The 19,394-nt window shown below is 39.0% G+C and overlaps 2 protein-coding genes across 3 annotated transcripts; both read left to right on the top strand.

Annotated features, from left to right (window-relative positions):
- The first annotated feature begins 1,109 nt into the window (after nucleotides 1-1,109).
- carm1l (coactivator-associated arginine methyltransferase 1, like) lies at nucleotides 1,110-9,158 on the top strand. Its single transcript, XM_027009026.2, has 13 exons — nucleotides 1,110-1,360; nucleotides 2,298-2,423; nucleotides 2,958-3,064; nucleotides 3,195-3,299; nucleotides 3,381-3,491; nucleotides 4,343-4,520; nucleotides 4,739-4,829; nucleotides 6,824-6,905; nucleotides 6,997-7,082; nucleotides 7,187-7,276; nucleotides 7,395-7,532; nucleotides 7,647-7,736; nucleotides 8,948-9,158. The coding sequence occupies exons 1-13, from the start codon at nucleotides 1,195-1,197 to the stop codon at nucleotides 8,955-8,957; spliced, it is 1,380 nt and encodes a 459-aa protein (XP_026864827.2). The 5' UTR covers nucleotides 1,110-1,194; the 3' UTR covers nucleotides 8,958-9,158.
- A 266-nt stretch (nucleotides 9,159-9,424) lies between these two features.
- On the top strand, nucleotides 9,425-18,669 carry pum3 (pumilio RNA-binding family member 3). 2 transcript variants are annotated; one of them, XR_003410555.2, is made up of 19 exons: nucleotides 9,425-9,454; nucleotides 9,942-10,024; nucleotides 10,443-10,619; nucleotides 10,725-10,863; nucleotides 11,103-11,178; nucleotides 11,407-11,500; nucleotides 11,594-11,660; nucleotides 12,363-12,537; nucleotides 12,669-12,772; nucleotides 12,886-12,964; nucleotides 13,110-13,208; nucleotides 13,314-13,367; nucleotides 13,489-13,569; nucleotides 13,910-14,052; nucleotides 15,697-15,919; nucleotides 16,364-16,451; nucleotides 16,661-16,751; nucleotides 17,684-18,188; nucleotides 18,440-18,669. XR_003410555.2 is itself a non-coding variant. In XM_027009074.2 (18 exons), the coding sequence occupies exons 2-18, from the start codon at nucleotides 9,955-9,957 to the stop codon at nucleotides 17,808-17,810; spliced, it is 1,887 nt and encodes a 628-aa protein (XP_026864875.2). In that variant the 5' UTR covers nucleotides 9,425-9,454; nucleotides 9,942-9,954; the 3' UTR covers nucleotides 17,811-18,669. The 2 variants fall into 2 exon arrangements, 1 of the variants encoding a protein (XP_026864875.2); XM_027009074.2 differs by having other exon boundaries at nucleotides 17,684-18,669.
- The last annotated feature ends 725 nt before the right edge of the window (nucleotides 18,670-19,394 follow it).

Consider the following 19,394-nt stretch of genomic DNA (forward strand, 5'->3'; position numbering starts at 1 on the left):
TGGCTAAGTAATCTAACATATGAAGGCTCATTATATTTGTGGATGAATGGGAAGAGGGAAAATTTGTTTCATATGTCATGCATCTCACAAGGCCATTTAAAAGAGGAAGAAAAAAAACAAAAATCAGAACTAATATGGTTCACTTTAGGTGATATGGTATGGAGTTAGCTGCATTGAGAACTATTAAACAGCTTCTACTCTATCTAAGGAAATACACTTTGTTTGTGCACAGAACATAGCATTTCCTAAAATTGATTCACTAGTTATTTGTTACACTAGGCTTTTAAAAACAAGGCAGAGAGAGAGAGAGAGAGAGAGAGAGAGAGAGAGAGAAAGAGAGAGAGAGAGAGAGAGTAAAAAAGAAAAGATCATCTCCACAGGAAATGCTTCATTTAAGACCAATTTTACAGGACTGCTAGACTGGCTCTGATTTATTTTAAAAAATCTTGTCAGTGTATGGTCATTTTCTCATTTAACATAAACGATAACAAGAACATATGCACTTATTCAATAAGTTGTGTATTATATTGTTTATTATAAACATTGCTATCCATACAAGAGCAACAACCTATTTGTGAGTGTAGGCCAAAAATAACCTAGCTGCCTGTACACAAAGTACTCCAAAATGTGCTCCTTTTTAGTGCACATCAAATCAAGAGAAACAAAAATCTCCCAGTGTCTTCATGAACTTAAATAGCAGAACCTCATATCTTCGGTGTGTGTCAGACTATTTCAACAAATGTGTCATACATTTTGTTCGCCTAATATTATTTATGCTTTTTGGAAAATGTACTAATAGTGTGATGTGACTGAGGAAAAATGATGATTTCAGAAATTGCCTAAGGAAAACTTGAAGGAACAAATTAAGTGGGAAATATTTTGTCAAAGCCATAAACAAATTCATGATTTCTGTGAAATGTTATCACTTTCTTTTAAAAGATATCATAACCACTGGATTTCATGTAGGCTCTGAATTTCTTGATTCAGTGTTCTTGGAAGTTAAGCAGGCAGTAGATTTAGTCACACCCTTTTTTGCCAAGCATACCTCTATCTCCACCCTCTGTCTCAATTCTTCCTCTCAGCTTCAACACCCTCTCTCATTTGAGCTAGTAACCAGCCAAATTTGCAGCAGTACTTGGGCTTTTATGGCCACTGGAACTATATAAACATGTTAGGAAATGAATACACATTGAAATGATGGGCAGCAGTCAGGAACAGAGCTGCTTCTCCGTCAGCTTGATCTTCCTGAGTGACAGCGAGGTTGAAGGGGAGCTAAAAGTCTCCAAAGTGAGACAACATCAGGATCTCACTCTTCAAGTCAGCAGGAAGACAGCAGATGTCACTCTCACGGTGGAGGATGGTAAAAATGACTTGATGCAAATTTTATGACAACTTTTTGATGTACATATAGAAACTTTTTCAGTTTCTATATGCACTACAGTTTACATAGTTTTACCTGTTCTGCTTGATTCTGTGTGCCACAGTTTTTATATCTGTGCTGCATACATTATTTAATGCTGTATGTTATAAACAGTAATATTAGTTTTATAATTTACTTTGCATATAGACAGAGACAGAAAAGAAAACACCTTAGCCTTACTCAGTGCTGCTTCATTTCTGTTTGGGGGAAGAATTTTAATATACCCCCTCACCCTCACATACATATGCATACATCTTGCACTGCTATGCTCTTGCTCTAGTTCTATTATACTTCTTATAGAATTATACTTTTATACTCTAGTCATCTTATATTTCTTATACGATTATACTACAGTCACATACTGTTCGCCTTCGTTATGCACTCTGGACAGAAAGAGAGAGAGGTTTCTGTCCTCCAGCCCTGCTCTCTTTATTCAGGTGCATTGCACATTTCTCCATGCCTCGCTGTGTGGTCCGGTTGTTGGCCATGCTGACAAGTCATGAGGATTTATGGCACCGCTGTGGAAGCTCAGGGCCGCATGGCGGTTCTGCTCTGTGAGCTCCAGCATTGCATGCACTAGACTGTTTTCCTTGCCACGGTACACTGGTCCTAGCCGCCAGCGTGCTCTACCTCCTGCCGCACAAGATCAGATAGTGCATCTTAAAATATTCTGCTCGTACCGCGCCGTACTACAGCAGAGCCTCTTGTTTATTACGATGTACATAATCAATGAATATATAGCTTGTACATGGGGAAAATGTTTCATAGGAATTTGCCCTAGGGAATTATCTGGGGATTACCTTAGGGAATTATCTGGGCATCTTTAAATGGTATGTTTTATTGGCCATTTTGAATATGTTCTTCAACATTTTGGCAGGTGATGGAGTGTGTGCCTTCAAATTCTCAATTACAAGGGAGATGGAGTGTTGTCAAGTAGGAACTCAGTCCTTCCTCATAAACACAAGCTGTGCTAGCACCCTGCTGCGTTTCAGGACAATGACAGGTGAACACGTATTTTCCATTCCTTCATCCAGTGGCATGTCAGACCTGCTAACTTCTGATCCCATAATACTACAGTTTTAATACAGAAATGAATGTAACATTGCAGAATGAAAGGTAATAAATATATTATTTCTCTTCCTCTCAGATAGTGGAGATAAAGTCATTAAAGCCCATGTGCTGGGCATCTGTGTATGACCTGATTTGGGTTGGGCTGGATTAAGTGGCAAAATTTGCTCAGAACTCTATTTAGAAAAAGCAGTAGTTAGGCAACTGGAGACAACAGAGAACTTATTACAATCAGCAAAGTCCATAAAACCCTTGGACTAGATGCAAATACCCATTTAAAGAAGATCAAGTTGTTATGTTTCTTCATTCTCATTAGCTTTACTTAGCACTTTATGGCGAAACTTTCAAATGCTGAGAAATGTTACACCATCAGGGTCTCTGGCATGCAACCAAAATACAGCATCCCCCATGCTGCAGGGACACCAAGTCATCAGGTTCCTCAAATAATTAATTTTCCCCCAAAACCTAGAGTTCCAGACCTTCTACAAAATGCTAAAGGCTCTGATTGATTGTAGCACAGAGGTGTCAGCATTTGATCAGAGGACAGAGAACTCATCAGCCCTTCAGTACTTTCAGGTAAAACCATTTTTAAAAATCAAATGTAGTGACACAATTTGATATCTGTTGCTGTCTGTGCAAATTAGAATGTAATGTATACATCATCACAATGTAAAATGGTACAAAGAATTTGGAATATTTCTTGCAGTTTTACGGATGTCTTTCACAGCAGCAGAACATGCTTCAGGATTACCTGAGAACGGCAACATACCAAAAAGCCATTTTGCTGAATGACATTGACTTCAGAAACAAGGTTGGCTGGGTAGTGAACACCTCTGACCTTTGTGACATTTTCTGGGACATTTATACGTTTCTATCTTTTGTCCATCTGCAGGTAGTGCTGGACGTAGGCTGTGGAACTGGGATACTGTCTTTTTTTGCCATCCAGGCTGGAGCTAAGAAAGTGTATGCAGTGGAGGCCAGCTCAGTGGCCAAATATGCAGAAGTACTTAATTACATTGTTCAGCTCGCTATTTTTAACTTCATGATTTAAATTTTAGTTTTTAAATTATTTCCTCCCATTCTTTCTCTGCTCCTCTTGAGAACTTTGTTTCTCTCAGAAAGTAAAATATAGAGAGAAAGAAAGAAAATTACACCTATGCTTGAAAAATGCCCGGTTCTTCATCAACATCAGAAGACATCTTGGCAAAATCTGTTTGCAGAAATTTTTCACCATGTAGTGAGATCATAAATGTTCCTTGGCAGACAAGGCTAAAGCCATGTTCTCAGACAATAAATCCCTCATCATTGTTAATATTACCTGTGTTGTCACACAGTTCCTTTTAAGCTCAGGATCATAGGATTTGTAAAAACAGGGTCACACTTATTGTGCTCCAATTCATGACATTCTGAGTGCTAAATGGCTTATGGACAGTTTTGGCATTTAGCTCAAGAACCCCTATGTCTTAATGTGGATGTATGAGAGAGAGGAGGAAAGGAAGCATATTTTCATGGATGGATGGATACTTGCTCCACAGTCAGGAATTGTTTAAACTGCTTGATTTTCACTCATTTGGTAACAGTTTTTTAGACTACTACCAGATGTGTTTCTTCTCCCTTGCAGCACATCACAATAAATCAACCTTCTAGCCCACAATGCTCTATGTACCCTAAAAGTGCCAGGTTTAGTGTGTGTGTGCATTATAAAAAGACCTTATTAGTAATGGGAAAAGTGACATTAAAAAAACTTATACAGAAATGGTAACATTGTAAAAGTACAGGGTCATGTTTCCACAGTAATTGATTAAGGGTAGGATTCAGATTAATTTATACTGATAAAATTTTGTGTGTGTCCAGTTACTAGTCAGAAGCAATGGCATGTCTGACCGGATCATTGTTCTTACTGGAAAGATTGAAGAGGTATCCTGCCCCGAAAAAGTGGACGTCATTATCTCTGAACCCATCGGCTACATGCTCCTCAATGAGAGGATGCTGGAAAGCTATTTGTACTCCAAAAACTGGTTGAAGCCCAAAGGTTTGTGGAGGCCTTGGAAAAATGACAAGTCCCAAAAAACAACCATTATACTTTATGGATTTTCGTAACCTTCACCAACAAGCACTTATTTATTCACTTATTTGATTAATTAATGTATTTTTCTTACCCATTACTCTTAATAATTGTTCTAACTGTGCTGAATAAAGTACGTGTGTCATTACTTGGTGAACTGACTGCTTTTTTCTTTTGTTGGCCAGGTATGATGTTCCCCACGTTCAGTGACATCCACCTGGCTCCCTTCACTGATGAACAGCTTTATTTGGAGCACCATGCCCGTTCCAGCTTCTGGTAAAATGAAAAGCTAACAACTTTCATAGGCTATACTCTTTAGCCTTTGGTATCCCTGTCCTGAAAGCTTCCTGTACTGCATTTAGCTCTTTACCTGTTCTAACACACCTCATCTAACTCATGAAAAGTGTGATAAATGTTGACTGATGAGCAGGGAAAATATAAAAAGGCACAGCGCAAGGGTCTATGAAGACCAGTTTGGGCCTGGACTAGTCATTTGATTCATAACATAGATGAAAAAAACATCTGCTTGTGAATCCCTATTAGCTGGGTTAGCTCATGCTGTGATTCATATTCCCCTCCTTCCTGAATGATGGGCTGAAAAGAAATACCTGTCTCTTAACAGACCATACCTGGCTCCACCTTGCACACCACAGTACCTCATACCATGGCTCCAGTGGTGTTTTGTGCTTTCTTCTGAATGTTATGTACAGTGTCGTAGTCACATCTATGGGGGTTTATTTGAAGTCTTCCACAGGGGGCCATGGTTCAAAGATGCTGGGACATGGCAATTGGCCCACCACCCACAGCCCGTGCTCCGCACACATGGTGCCATGACCCGTGTGAAGCGAGTTTTCTACTACTGTAAAACGCTCCAGTACAGTCAAAACCTGTCCCACAACTAAGAGTCAGACTGTTCAGATCATCTTATACTCTTTTTCTCTCTGCTCCAGTGCCTTAGTTAACCAAACAAAGTTCCAGGAGGATAATGCCAGTAATTCTCCTATTTTTTAATCGGAATGAGTAGTTTCCTTTTACAGAGTTGCATTGTTTTTGGAACCCAGATTCCCACCACAATTTAATCTGTCGAAATCTTTGTTACCAGCTGTTTTATCTTGTTTACTAGATAATATGTCATATTACATCAGTGCTTCCCTCAGCTATTCTGGCTCCAAAAGCCTGCATGTAGATTCAATTTAATGTCTTTGATGTCTTCTTAGCCAGTATGTCTCCACTAGAGTGCTGACAGCTGATCTCAAGTCATAACCACATACACACTCAGGGCAACTCTGTCTGCCCATACAAACTACTGTCTCACTTGCTCCAGTGCTACTTTTCTGGACTTATCAAAGGAACCAAAAGATTAAACTCAACAAGGTATGAGCTCAGCTTACTCTACACAATATTTTTTAGATTGATATCAAGTAATAGTAGGATTTCCTGGCTGGAACATTACAGGCTGATGTGACAAGAAGGCTCAAAGTGGTCCATAAGGTGGGAAAATATTTTTCTGCATCATACATGTCACATCCTGTCTCGCTCTTTTAATGAGCCTTGTAGTTAGCTGTGTGATCAGTAGCAAGCAGTTCCATTCACATCCATAGTTTAAAATCTCTCTTTATTTGGAAGCTTGATGTACACTTTCATTAGCTTTCATGCTACAGCAGAAATGTTGATTTGGGGATGGATATGATTGATGGAGACAGATCAATATTTATAAGACACAATTGTTGATCAGCATTCAGTTGATAAATGTCCAGCTGTAAAGTATTTGGCTTTTTCCAAGTGTAACAATGCTTGGCTACAGGAAGAAGGGTCTAAGACAACTCATCATAACATTGCTTCTTTCCATTGCTTAAGGGTTTACATTTTATGCTGCTTATATCACATTCTGTCATTCAGAGTTGGCTTTGGATACAAATGATTTTTGCCTATCCCTGTAAGCTAGGACTCTGGCAGTGTTGAACACAGCCCCCATTTGCCAAGTCAGTTTGTACTTCTTTGACATATGCTGCCATGATTTATGATGTTGCTCCTTTTAATGTATTAAATAATTTTGCAGTTTTGGTGCATTTGCAATCCTGGCATCTTTGCAACCCATTTAGATGCCTTATCTTTCTTTAAAAACTTACATGTTGAAATAGTAGTCAGACATCATTCACCTTACTGTATTTGACCTGTGTGACAGACTTTTATAAGTATTATTTAGTTTCTTCATGGTCAAAGTCTGTTATATGCATTATTTTATCCAATCCATATGCATGCTTCCACAGGCTCCAGACCTGTTTCTATGGGATAAACCTGAGTGGACTCCATCCTGTGGCTGTGGATGAGTTCTTCAGACAACCAATAGTGGTGTGTCACTTTTTTCATGCTTACTTCATGCATGGACAGGATTCTAATTTTTTTTCAAAGAAAAATTAAACACATGAGCTTTGTCTTCTAGGACACTTTTGAGATGCAGGTTTTGATGGCCAGGTCTGTAAAATACAGCATCAACTTTCTTGAAGCTAAAGAAGAGGACTTGCACAGGTAGGCTATATATATACTTAGATGATAATACTTTATTTCAGTGCTTGTAAAGCTACTGGAAACATACTTTAAAATACTGATGTTTTGACTATGTGGTTCTGCAGGATGGAAATCCCCTTTGTCTTCAAACTGCTGCAGTCAGGACTGATTCATGGACTTGCATTCTGGTTTGATGTAGCATTTGTAGGCTCAAGGTAAGAATTAGGTTTTAAAGATAAGTTGAATTATATATAGAATTCTACATATATTATCTGCATTTGGCTATTTATATCTAATAGGATTTTATGTTCTAATCATTAATGTGTTCCAAAGGATGACAGTATGGCTTTCTACCGCACCTCATGAGCCACTGTCTCATTGGTACCAGGTGCGCTGTCTCCTACAAACACCTCTGTTTGCCAAAATGGGGCAGACACTGTCTGGACAGGTTTTACTGATTGCCAACAAGAGGTATTACACAGCAAGTAACAGTGGCTCTTAATCAAATGAAGCTGATTTTCTGACAAGCTCTGAGTTTACGTAATTGTAATATATTTCTTACTTATTGTCTCTTTTACTTGACAGACAGAGTTATGACATTCACATCACAGCTGTTGTTGATGAGTCTGGCTTTAAATCAGGCAATACGCTGGATCTAAAAAATCCCTTCTTTCGGTAGGCAGCGCAGAAATTCCTTCACCTATAACAAGCGATCATATCAACTGTTGTTAATCTGGTTCTTGTATCAACGAACGGTGCCTTTGTTGCTTTACCGCCATCTGCTGGTTGTAGATACTTACAAACAACACATACCTTTCTTGAACGAAGCGATTATTATTTTTCTTGCAAAATGATTCCATAAATATTATCATGCAAACGGCTTAGGAAGAAGATAGTCTCAGTAAAATAATATAAATTTAATAACATGAACAGATACACTATAATATGGTCGATATATGCCTAATTTAGTCTGAGTCTGCCTTTCTTGTCTTTACCTGTATGTGTGTGGCTACCCTGTTCAGGATATGAGTGGCTGTGCGTAGCTGTTTGCCTTTGGGATGCAGGGGAGGCTGCAGATGTAGAGGCAGAGATTTAGATGAAGGATGGCAGAGTAGTCAGTGCCACAGTAGCTGGGAAGGAACCAGGAAGGTTCACAGCTTTTATACATACCTTTTATATATATATATATATATATATATATATATATATATATATATATATATATATATATATCTCGCTGGCAGAGTTGTGCTGATAGTTTAAAAAACTTTTTTTTTTTAATGAAAACATCATATATAGAGTTAATCCTCTCCTTAAAATGTATTTTTATGTTAGTACAGTTAAGTGAGTCGTTACTGAGTAGTTACAAAATAGAATCTCAGAAAGAGTGGCAAATTAAACAATGTTTACGGATGCAAGCCCTATTTTTAATGTGTGCACTGTTATGTCAAAATGAATAGGATGTTACTGAAGTACATTATATAGCATGTTTTAACATATGCCATTCTAAATAAACAGTTAGGAAAACAAGCATGAAGATATCACTCACTATCCAAGCTATATTGTTATGGGCGCAGCTGAATTACTGAAATGTTAAATGCAAATTGTGAAGATACGTGGATTTTTTTCTTAGTGAAGCATAACTAGTTTTCTTTCTTTTCTCCCTTTTACATCTTCTTTCTGTTGTTTATTTACAACTATTTTTTTGTACTGATCTGCATCCCTAGCATCATGTAGCCAGAAAACCTTTATGGTGGTCCCTGGCTGTAGGCAATTTATGCTGTAGCCTGCAACCCAATTCGTCATGTTCATAGTAATTTCATATCAGCCTCTGAGCCGTCATTCTCGGATCATTTATAAAGGTTTCTGTGGTCGCTTTCTTTCAGGTATGCCTGACCCTACCCTTGTTTTTAACGTGAAAGGACCGGAGAGACTGCCTTTCCTCTCTACTCTGTGATCGTCACAGTATCAAATAATCTGTCGTACTGCAGTTTTTTTCCTAAAATAATTTCTATAACAATTGTCTCTAAAAATGCATTGTGGTCTTTACCGTGTTAAGTAATCCACAATTGTTTTTGTGGAAACTGAAAACAAATAAAGCGCAATTATTTCAATGCAGCATGCGTGAGTGGGCCTACGTTATTAGTTAAACTATGGTCTATTTCAATTTTGAGAATAAACATAATGGAAAATTAGAACAGCAGTAAAACGTTTTCCCCCAAATGTTCAAATACCGAATTCCTTGTATAAGCTACCCTACAGGGAACTACTAGCCCGATTGTAATACACGTAGCTCAAATAAGACCGTAAAACGATCGAGTGCCGTGAAAATAGTGTCGCCATTTTTTACGACAACCGGTGGATTTCGTAAAGTGGTTTTTCTTAACACATGGGTAAGTTTGTAAACGTGTTGAATCTTACGGACTGAAATATTATGGTTACGTTCCGCTATATTTGGAGCAGCGTTAAAATCAGTAATTTTTACAAGTAGTGTTGCTTGTCATTTTTGGAAATTAACATGTCAAGCTTGTGTCCAGCGATTATTAACAAAGTTCATAAACGTAGTTAGGTGGTCAGCTTTAGCAAGCCCAGCTAGGGATAGCTAATTACGATAACACCATGGAGCGAGCGTTTAATTGAATGGATAGCTAGCAAATATTAATATTAGCAGATGATTGCTGTATGTAGTCAGATTTTACTGATTAGAATATTTATTTCATCTTGGCTTTACAGCTCTAGGTTAGATAGCTCACGTTAGCTAGCTGGCTAACTAACCTATCGAGTTTGTGAGGAACATTTACCTAGAATAGCTATCGCACGTTGGACAAGTTAACTGTACACGCAGGCGAGCTACCTACAGAACATATTTATATTTTTCAGTTCTAAACACGCAATGGAGGCCAAACCAAGGACAAAATCGTTCGGTGTTAAAGATGGAAAGAAACCCACATTCAAGGGGAAAGGTAATTAAAGTTAGATAGTTAATCTAACTGGTTAGTCAGCCGTGATACTGAAGCCATGCATTAAAGATGACGTTAGACACTGAGTTCCAAATGCAAAAACTAACAGTTACACGGCTGCCACGGTTTAATACTGTAAATGTATGATTATGAGTTAGTTTTTCCTTGGGATTAAAACCTATTGACGGTTCATCTTTGGTATTAAAATTTGTTTATATAAGGAAGCATCTAAACGAAATCAAAGGAAATTGAATTGGAAATACTTGTATGCACATTGTCTTTTTGTACTTGCTTGTAAAAGGTGTCAAATGTAGGATACTTAATAGAAACAAATAACTTATGCTATGCAACAATAAGCAAAATGTCCTGTGTCAGAATCATTGTTTACTATAAGTATGCAGTTGTTTATGTCAATTTCTAGGCAAACCAGAGGGGAAGCCTTATGGTAAACGTCCTTTCAAACCTCACAATTCAGACAAAAAGACTTTTGTGAAATCAGGAGAAAAAGGTGGACCACAGAAATTCATGAAACACAGGCCAACAGATGGCAGGATTGCAAAGAAGAGGAAGTTTTCTGAGGGCAGTGTAAAACTTGAAGGTATATATATTGATGCTTTTTCATTTTTAACAATGTAGTTCTGGGTCAGTTTGTGAAGGTCAGCCCATAGATAACTTAGATTATTGGTTGTTTTGAACTATCCAGGAACAGAACCAAAAAAACCAAAGTGGAATGAGGTCAAACAAAAAAAGAGAGAGTTAAAACAGAGCCGACAGATGAATGATAGGAAGGAGACTTACCATGTTGTAAACAGAGCCAAACAAGTCTGGGAGATGGTCAGAAGGTGAGTGGCTATTCCTAGTTTCATTTGGACAGGGATATAAATGTCCTTTGTCTAATTCATATACATCTGATTTTTCTGAATAGTAACAGGTCTTTATTTTTTATTTGCACCCAATTCTTATACTGCAGCTGTTATTTAAGCACATTCACATGTACACAGTGTGTATAAATGCATAACACATCAAGCTAATGTAGCTAAATAAATGCAACTGGTATCTCTTTGTGTATTTTGGGGTACAGAAAAGACTGCGACAAAAGAAAAAGAGCAAAGTTGATGAAAGAACTGCAAGGCCTTGTGCATGGAAAGATTAAGGCAGTAAGTTATTTTATTACTTCCCATTTTCTCAGTGGAAGCTCTGAGAAGACCAAGCTCATCTAGATATGTAGGTAGAACAGAATTCAAAATCGGAGCACTATGGATACCACTGAGACTAGTGTTGTCCAAGTTCAATATTCTGACCAAACCACATTGATGGATTTATAAGATCATATGACATGTAATTTTGTTTGATTTACATGCAGTGTTTTTCATCTATGCTACTAGATTGCATTTGCTCATGACTCCACTCGAGTTCTTCAATGCTTTATACAGTTTGGGAATGATGAACAAAGAGAGGAGATCTTCAATGAACTCAAGGGTTAGTTTTCATTTGATTATGACATTAGCTCTGTGTTAAATGTAAATTGTTGCACCTGAATGTATTCTAAATTTTCTCGCTTTCTTTCCCTAGATTACCTGGTGGAGTTGAGTAAATCCAAATATGCTAGAAACATTGTAAAGAAATTTTTGATGTATGGGTAAGTCTCCATCATGTACAATATAGCTACTACCTTGTTAAAGCTCAAAGAAACCGGTTAGTGTGGTTTGTACTTACTGAGTTATGTCCTAGTTTGTATTGGCATAGTGCATATGTTCTTGTTTTAGCATGGAAGCATGGTCAGAGGATGAAAAGCTTAGTACTCTTTCACTGATGGGCATTGTGGCTTGTAATCCTTATATAATAGAAAACTAATAAATGACTATAATCTCTTTGAAGCAGTATGAATCTCAAATTGCAGTTTTGCCCTGATATTGCTTTATGAAAGCATAGAATGATATCCTCTGCTTTATCTAATTTTCTGACTTTCCAAATTTCCTTATTGGCATGCAAGTCTTTGGTCCTCTATAAGTCTCTTTATTAATAACACTTTTTGTTAGATAAACAGTCCTTGTGAATTTAAAGTTTATGTACCATAACCCTGCCATGGCCAAGCAATGTTCTGACCATGAGCTGAATGGGCATTACTGAGACTACAGTGATGACTTCCAGCAGGAACTGCTAAGTACCAGAAGCCAGGGAATGATCACCTAGCAACAAATTTAAAAAAGAACAACAACAATTACATTTTGTGGGAATGCAGCTATAATTTCAGCCCCTTCTGCATAGTTGTATGTCATTCTGTAGATGTGTGGCCCAGGGGGTTGCCGGAGCGGCACTCAGCTGGTCTGTGTTCCCTCAGGAGCAAGCAGCAGGTTGGTGAGGTGATGGTGGCATTTAAGGGGAAGGTGAGGCAGATGCTGAGGCATTCTGAGGCTTCATCCGTGGTTGAGTATGCCTACAATGACAAGGCTGTCCTTTCCCAGAGACTCATGCTTACCGAGGAGCTCTATGGCAACACATTCAAAGTCTGCAAGGTACAGATAAGCCTTAACTGCCCTTCTTGAATTATATGTGTACTGGGGCCTTGGGATTGTTCCATTAGTGAATGGACACTGGCTGGGATTTAGATTATCTTGGAGGAAATAATAAGAAGATCTGTTTCCAGTCCACAGTGTGTCCTACAATAGAGAAGGTTCTAGAGAGCAATCCAGATAAACTGGAGAGCATCATGGAGGAAATGAAACAGATCCTCACTCCTATGGCTCAGAAGTGAGTCCCCACCCCCCAAATAGTGGACATTCCTGGGGTCTATATGAATGCTTAGAATTTCACATATTGTGTCCCCATCAGTGTCTGAATTACTTTTTGTTTGTTCTGAGCAGGGAAGCTGTCATTAAACATTCACTTGTGCACAAAGTGTTCCTCGATTTCTTCCTCCACGCACCAGCCAAGCAGAAAGCAGTAAGTGGACTGCCTGGTGAAGAGCACATACATCAGTATGACTTATCTTGATATTGGTGTGCAGGTCCTGCAATACAAATGCAAAATGATCCTTCTCATCACAAACACATCCATCACCCAGTAACCCTTTGCTCTGTCCCTGCAGGAGATGATTGAGTCCATAAGGGAATCGGTAGTGTACATGGCGCACACGCATGACGGGGCTCGCGTGGCCATGCACTGCCTGTGGCATGGCACAGCCAAGGTGAGCTTTCTTGGCATTTCAGTCAGTCCTGTGACCTTGTGGTGGGAGATGTTGCCACATTACATGCTGCATGCTTCTGAATACCTGCATGCTCTTGTGTTTCAGGACAGGAAGCTTATTGTGAAAACCATGAAGACGTATATTGCAAAGTTTGCAATGGTAAGCAGATGTAGTTTTTGTACAGCTCTATAAGATGTGCTAGTGTTGTATGGGAGGCATATATTTTCTGGGTTTACTGATTTGTTTTGGCAATTTAAAAATCTGATGTTATGTATTGTAGGGCGAGTATGCACACCTGGTACTCCTTGCTGCTTTTGACTGTATCGATGACACCAAACTGGTTAAACAAGCAATTATTTCAGTGAGTGCTTCTGATCTGCCTTCTGTTCTTATTCATTTAGCAGTGAGTGTCATCTGGGCACTGTGCAGTGTTAACTAGCAATGGAGTTGTAAGACTCTCATGGGGACTTGAATTCTATTCATGTTCTAATGTGCCTGCCTCTAACATCACGTTTTGAAGATCAGGATTAGAGAACTGATGTATTATGTTGGGGTTTAAGATATAAAATGCAGTAAGTTTCTTAAAGTCCATCTTTACCATCATAGCATATTATACTTTAAGGGCCCAACCAAATATCATATATTCACTGTCTGGTAATGGTCCTGCTTTTGTGACATATTCTAGTCTGTTTCTTGCTCAGGAGTTGGTTGCTTCCCTGTTTGAGGTCATCAGCAATAAACATGGCAAGAAGGTTCTGCTGTACCTGCTTAGTCCTCGGGATCCCGCGCACCTCCTACCTGAAATCATTCAGCTTCTGACAAAGGGAGATGGCAATGCTCACAGGTTGGTGCCAGTCACACTGCAACCTGCTAACAATTCTGTTGCAAGCAACATACATGCTGGACGAGCTGTTTATATCCTCTACCTAGGGAATGGAGATGGCACGATAACACATTTTTTCATGCTAATTTTGAAACTGAAAACTGCCGTATCATCTGATTAAAAAAAAAAGTTTTAAAAAGATACATATATTCCATATATTCCATTTAAAAGGAATAATTTAAGATTCTAAAAGTACCATGCTCAAAAAAAAAAAACCCTGCTACCCTACATTTTTGGTACATAGCCAAAAATGTGACACACCTCTTTTCCTTTTTAATTATATAATTTGATATGTCAAGCTTGAATTGTACATTCTTAGGTCAGATTCATTCTCTTTTTCCTTTCAGTATCCAGTCCAGCATTTTCTGATGATAACATCCAGATTTGTGATTTCTGTGTAGGGTTGTGTGATCTGGATGTTTTGCTTAGACCAAAAAAAATTCAAACAATGTTATACTAGGGTTAGTATTGGTTATAACTACACTATATATGACTAAAGGCATGTGGACATCTGACATACACGCTTATAGAAACTTGTTGGACATCCCATTTCAAAACCATTAATATGGAATTACAATATACACACACACACACACACACACACCCTATTCTGGGAGCGCTTTCCACAAGAATTTGGAGTGTGTCTTTGGGAGTTTGTTTATATTCAGTCAAAAGAACCTTTTGTGAGATGATGTTGAGCAAGAAAGCTTGGCTTGCAGTCAGATGTTTCCATTCATCCTAAAAGTGTTCAGTGGGGTTGAGGTCAGAGCCCTGTGCTACTGCTCTTCCTGGTATTTATGAACTTTGCTTTGTGCACTGGGGCAAGGTCATGCTGAAACAGGAAAGGGCCTTCCCCTAATAGTTACCACATAGCTGGAAACACATGCCTGTCTAAAAGGTCAGTGAAAGATGTAGCATTAACATTTCCCTTTATCGGATATAAGGGGCCTATCCCGAACCCTGAGGAACAGCCCAAGACATTATTCCTCCTCCACCAAACTTTATTGTTGGCACCAAGCATTTTATCAGATAGCATCAGCTAAACTCAAATTTGTCCATCAGACTGCCAAATTGTGAAGTATAATTCGTAACTCCAGAGAAAAAACTGCCAGTGCTCCAGAGTCTAGTAGTGGTAGGTGTTATATCACTCCAGCCCATGCTTAGCATTGTGCATAGGGATCTCAGGCTTGTGTGCGCAGCTGGTTCGCCATGGAAACCCATTTCGCAAAGCTTCTGAAACGCAGAGCTTGTGCCGATATTGCTTACAGAGGCAGTTTGGAACTCTGTAGCAAAAGATGCAACAGAGGGTAGGCAATACTACACTCTACATTTATTGAGTTCAATGTTGACCCATTCAACTGCTGCTGTTTGTCTATGGAGAGTGAATGGCTGTGTGCTTGATATTACATACCTATTGGTAATGGGTATGGTGGAAACACCTGAATTCAACAATTAGGAGCGTGGTCTGTATACTTTGGCTATATAATGTACATACATTCTCTGACCATGCATGTGGTCTTGCAGCCTGTCTGGCACCTTCACTTCAGCATTTGGCCAGGGTGCGTTATGATGCTCAGTGCCATGTGATGTTGTCGTCTCCTGCAGTAAGAAGGATGTTGCAGTGAGGCGGCGTGAGCTCTTGGAGGCGGTGTCCCCTCCACTCCTGAAGCACCTGACTGAGAACACTCGCGACATGGTGACGGACAAGGCCTGCAGCGTGGCTGTCAGTGACATCCTGGGCTCTGCCGTCGGTGACCTCAGACCCGCCATGGAGGCTGTGGCCCTGCTGGCTGCTCATGACTTTGTGCCTGGAGGTGTGGAGGGCCAGGTGAGGCCTTTTGTGTGTTTGTTTAATTATTATTAAGCGTTTGTCAATTTAACTTCTTTGCCAGTATATACACTGCATATTGAGGTGTTAAAGTCTTTTTGCCAAATAAACAAAATGCGTTGGGCTTCCAACTATGTCTTTAGTCCTGTTTTGTTTTAGTCCTGAATTGCGTTTTGCCAGTAAGGGATTATTTGAAAAACAAAAAAGCCCACACTGCTATTTCTGATGCCATATAAGTGGTCATGGAGGCTTCATTCTATATGTGGTCTGGTCTGGGCTTTACCCGATTACCTCCCCAGAACAGCACTCGTCTGTTTGTGTGTATTCAAACAAATGTGTACATGAATTTAGGGGTTCGTGGTGGAGAAATTTTCTTTCAAAATCAGACACTTTAGTCTGCTAGGTACATGTGCCTCATCATGAATCTCTCTCTGCCTGCTCTAGTTGCACATGGCTGAGCACCCTGCAGGTCACCTTGTGCTGAAATGGCTAATTGAGCAGGATGCTAAGATGAAGGCAGCAGAGCGAGAAGGTAAGCCCTATTGCTCTCCATCATCTCTGTTGTAGCTGTCCTCACTTCGACTTTGAAAGTATATTACCTTGGACAAAATCGTCACTGGAACCAAGAAGTATATCTGAACATTGCCAAAATTAATCGAGGTGTAGTTTAAAGTTGTTGTAAAATGTCGCGATCATACTTTTTATTGGGTTCATTTGACCTTTTACATTGTGGGTTTACAGAACGTTTCTCCAGGGTTCTGCTAGAGACGGTAGGCTTGGAAAAACTGAAGACATGGATTTCTGCCAACCGGGGGGCCATTGTCCTCTCTTGGTGAGTGAATCTGCTTGGGGTTTTGATGTTACCCCCCACCGTTCATACGCTTATTTATTTTTGATGAAATGCCACTTTAAAAAAAAAAACTTTAAGTCCAAACCCATAGGTCAAGACACCACCATCACCAACCCAGCTACCACTTAGCAGTAAAATGATGTGCTTTGCTGAAATGCTGATATTAAAACCATCCTGATATTCAAAGAAACTCTTGGCCACATTCAGACGACTGTAGTTCGAACCTGGTAATTAATATAAAAAAAACAACAGAGCATCACAAAGACTCTTTTCACAGAAGATTTCTTGTCGTTCCATCAGGCCAGCCATTTCACAAAGTGTTTTTATTGAAAGGAGGAATTCCACGACGCTCTGCTTGCTTGTGTGCCTGTCGTATGGTAGTGCTGCCTGCCCTCCCTGTGCTGGTATGCTAATAGGGGCCTATACAACAACTCCCTCTTCTCATTCGTGGAGGGTAGCTCTGCAGGGATGACTTCACTTCCCTCTGACCTCTCTCTCTCTCGTCTCTGGGTCCTTGGTTTGTTCCACTCCCTCCTCCCTGGTCTTTGTGCCTGACCTCCTCTAATCTCCCTAAGACTTTAAGAACTGAGAGATTTGTCTGTTTGCTTCTACCTACCCAGTCCTGGACAATGTAGGCCATTTAATTAGATGGATTTGTGGGGGGGATTTGCTTTAACATTTAAATTTTGTTAATGATGCTGTGGTGTTGTGTTTGTTTTGGTGAAAACAGCAGTGGGCTGGACTTTTAAAGACCGATTACTTGGTAACTCCTGCAGAATGGAGAATCCTTTAATAATTTTTATTCTATGCATTTGTTTGATCTGGACCAATTGCATCAGTAAGAGCAAAGCATGATCTATGATCATAAAATGGCTTATGAGTATTCACCTGCTGCTTGTCTCTTTTGCCACCAGTCTCCTCCAGAGCACTGATGAAGACACTGCAGAGGAAGTGAAAGTTGCTTTGCAGTCCATTTTGCCTGAACTACAAAAAATCCAAAGATCAAAAGGAGTTGAAGCGCTGCTGGAGAAACTGTCATAACCCACATGGGTTCTGAGAAACACTGCATCTCACCAGTGTTGGACATGAATGTTCATCATGTTAGAACAGCCAGGGGGGCTTTTTTTCAGAACATTTGACTGTTTTTACACTGGTCAAAGGGTTTCTCAGTCAAGCTGCCCTTTTATATAGTTTATGGGTGTAGAGAAAAACAATGTAATGGTATTTATATTGTTGACTATCTTTTTGTAATTAAGTACCGAATACATTGTTCTGAAATCCAAGATTTGTTTTGTCTTAAAATTGTTCAGGTGACTTAAGATGTTCCTTAGTCTTAGTCTCAGCATGACATTAAATGTTTTACCCAACAATAGAACTTGAGTAAACAAGCTCATGATGTCAAAGCTGCAGTATTGATGGGTAAGTACAATGATAACTTTTGTAATTGTTGGGATCATTTTAAAATTGTCAATATACAACAAAAGGGTATTTAAGCACTCAGAAAATACTTTTCATGGCACATAAATTGTTTGTTGCTTCTAACTTCTTGGCCCTGTGCCCTGCTAAATTCCTAACCTTCAATCTTGTGTGAAGGTATTTACTAGGAGAGGAAGGATGTTTGCTAGGAAATTAATTTTGTTGTCCTGTTACACCTCCATCTGTCTTTTCAGAGTGGACCTGAGATGAGGAAAAATGGCTTGTGCCCTGTGTGATATTTCCTGAAACATTGGCATCCTTATGGTGCTTGTGGATGAATTATTTAATTATCTCTGCTTGTATAAACATTTTGTAATGGCTTTATTTGGTCCAAATCTTCACTTTTGGGAACATTCTCATCTTTGTGCATGAGGTTTTTTTTCTGTTTGAATATCATGCATACAATATATTTTTTTTAACCTTAGAGTTTTCAAGATCCTTGGAACAGTTGAGTTTGTATTGCTTGTACAAGGGCAAGCATGTCCTGCTGAGTTCCTGGTATATACACCTAGCTTTTGTACTTTTCTGTAGGGAGGATTTGGGGTTTCTTCTAATTTATTAGAAACCTAAAAAACCTTATTTTTTGAGGAAAGCTGTCTGTTTTATTAATCATCTTTTAAAGATTTAACTTTCCACAACTGCATAGATGTTTCAAATATATTGAACTATTCAAGGCTAAATGTTAGATTATGAACACAATTTTAAACTATTTACTTTGGGGCCTGGCTTACATTTGTTTTGTTAGGCATGGGTGTTTCAGCACCGTGCACCTGGTCTTCATATTCGATAACTAAAAATGGCTTCCTAGAGTTAAATAATCCTAAAGAGCACTTTTGCAATTATCCCCATGCATATTTTAGAATATGTGGTGTTTTATGAAATTTTATGGAAGATTCAGTCTACCACTATTCTGTGGGGGTGGCTGGTAAGTTAGAATTACCTTTTTCTAAAACTTTAGAGAAGTCATATATAGCATCACATTTTCTTAATACTCTTTACAGCTTTAAAAGCAAATTAAATAAATAGAATGAGAATAATGTTAAAATGAGCATAAATTAATAAGTAGGACCTTCAACTGAGTTGGTCACATAAAGGAGGTGCAAGTCAAGTTGATTGTTGAACCCACTGCATCATGCATTTTAGCCAATA

This window comes from Electrophorus electricus, chromosome 17, assembly GCF_013358815.1.
Source record: "Electrophorus electricus isolate fEleEle1 chromosome 17, fEleEle1.pri, whole genome shotgun sequence".
In the NCBI taxonomy this organism is placed as follows: domain Eukaryota; kingdom Metazoa; phylum Chordata; class Actinopteri; order Gymnotiformes; family Gymnotidae; genus Electrophorus; species Electrophorus electricus.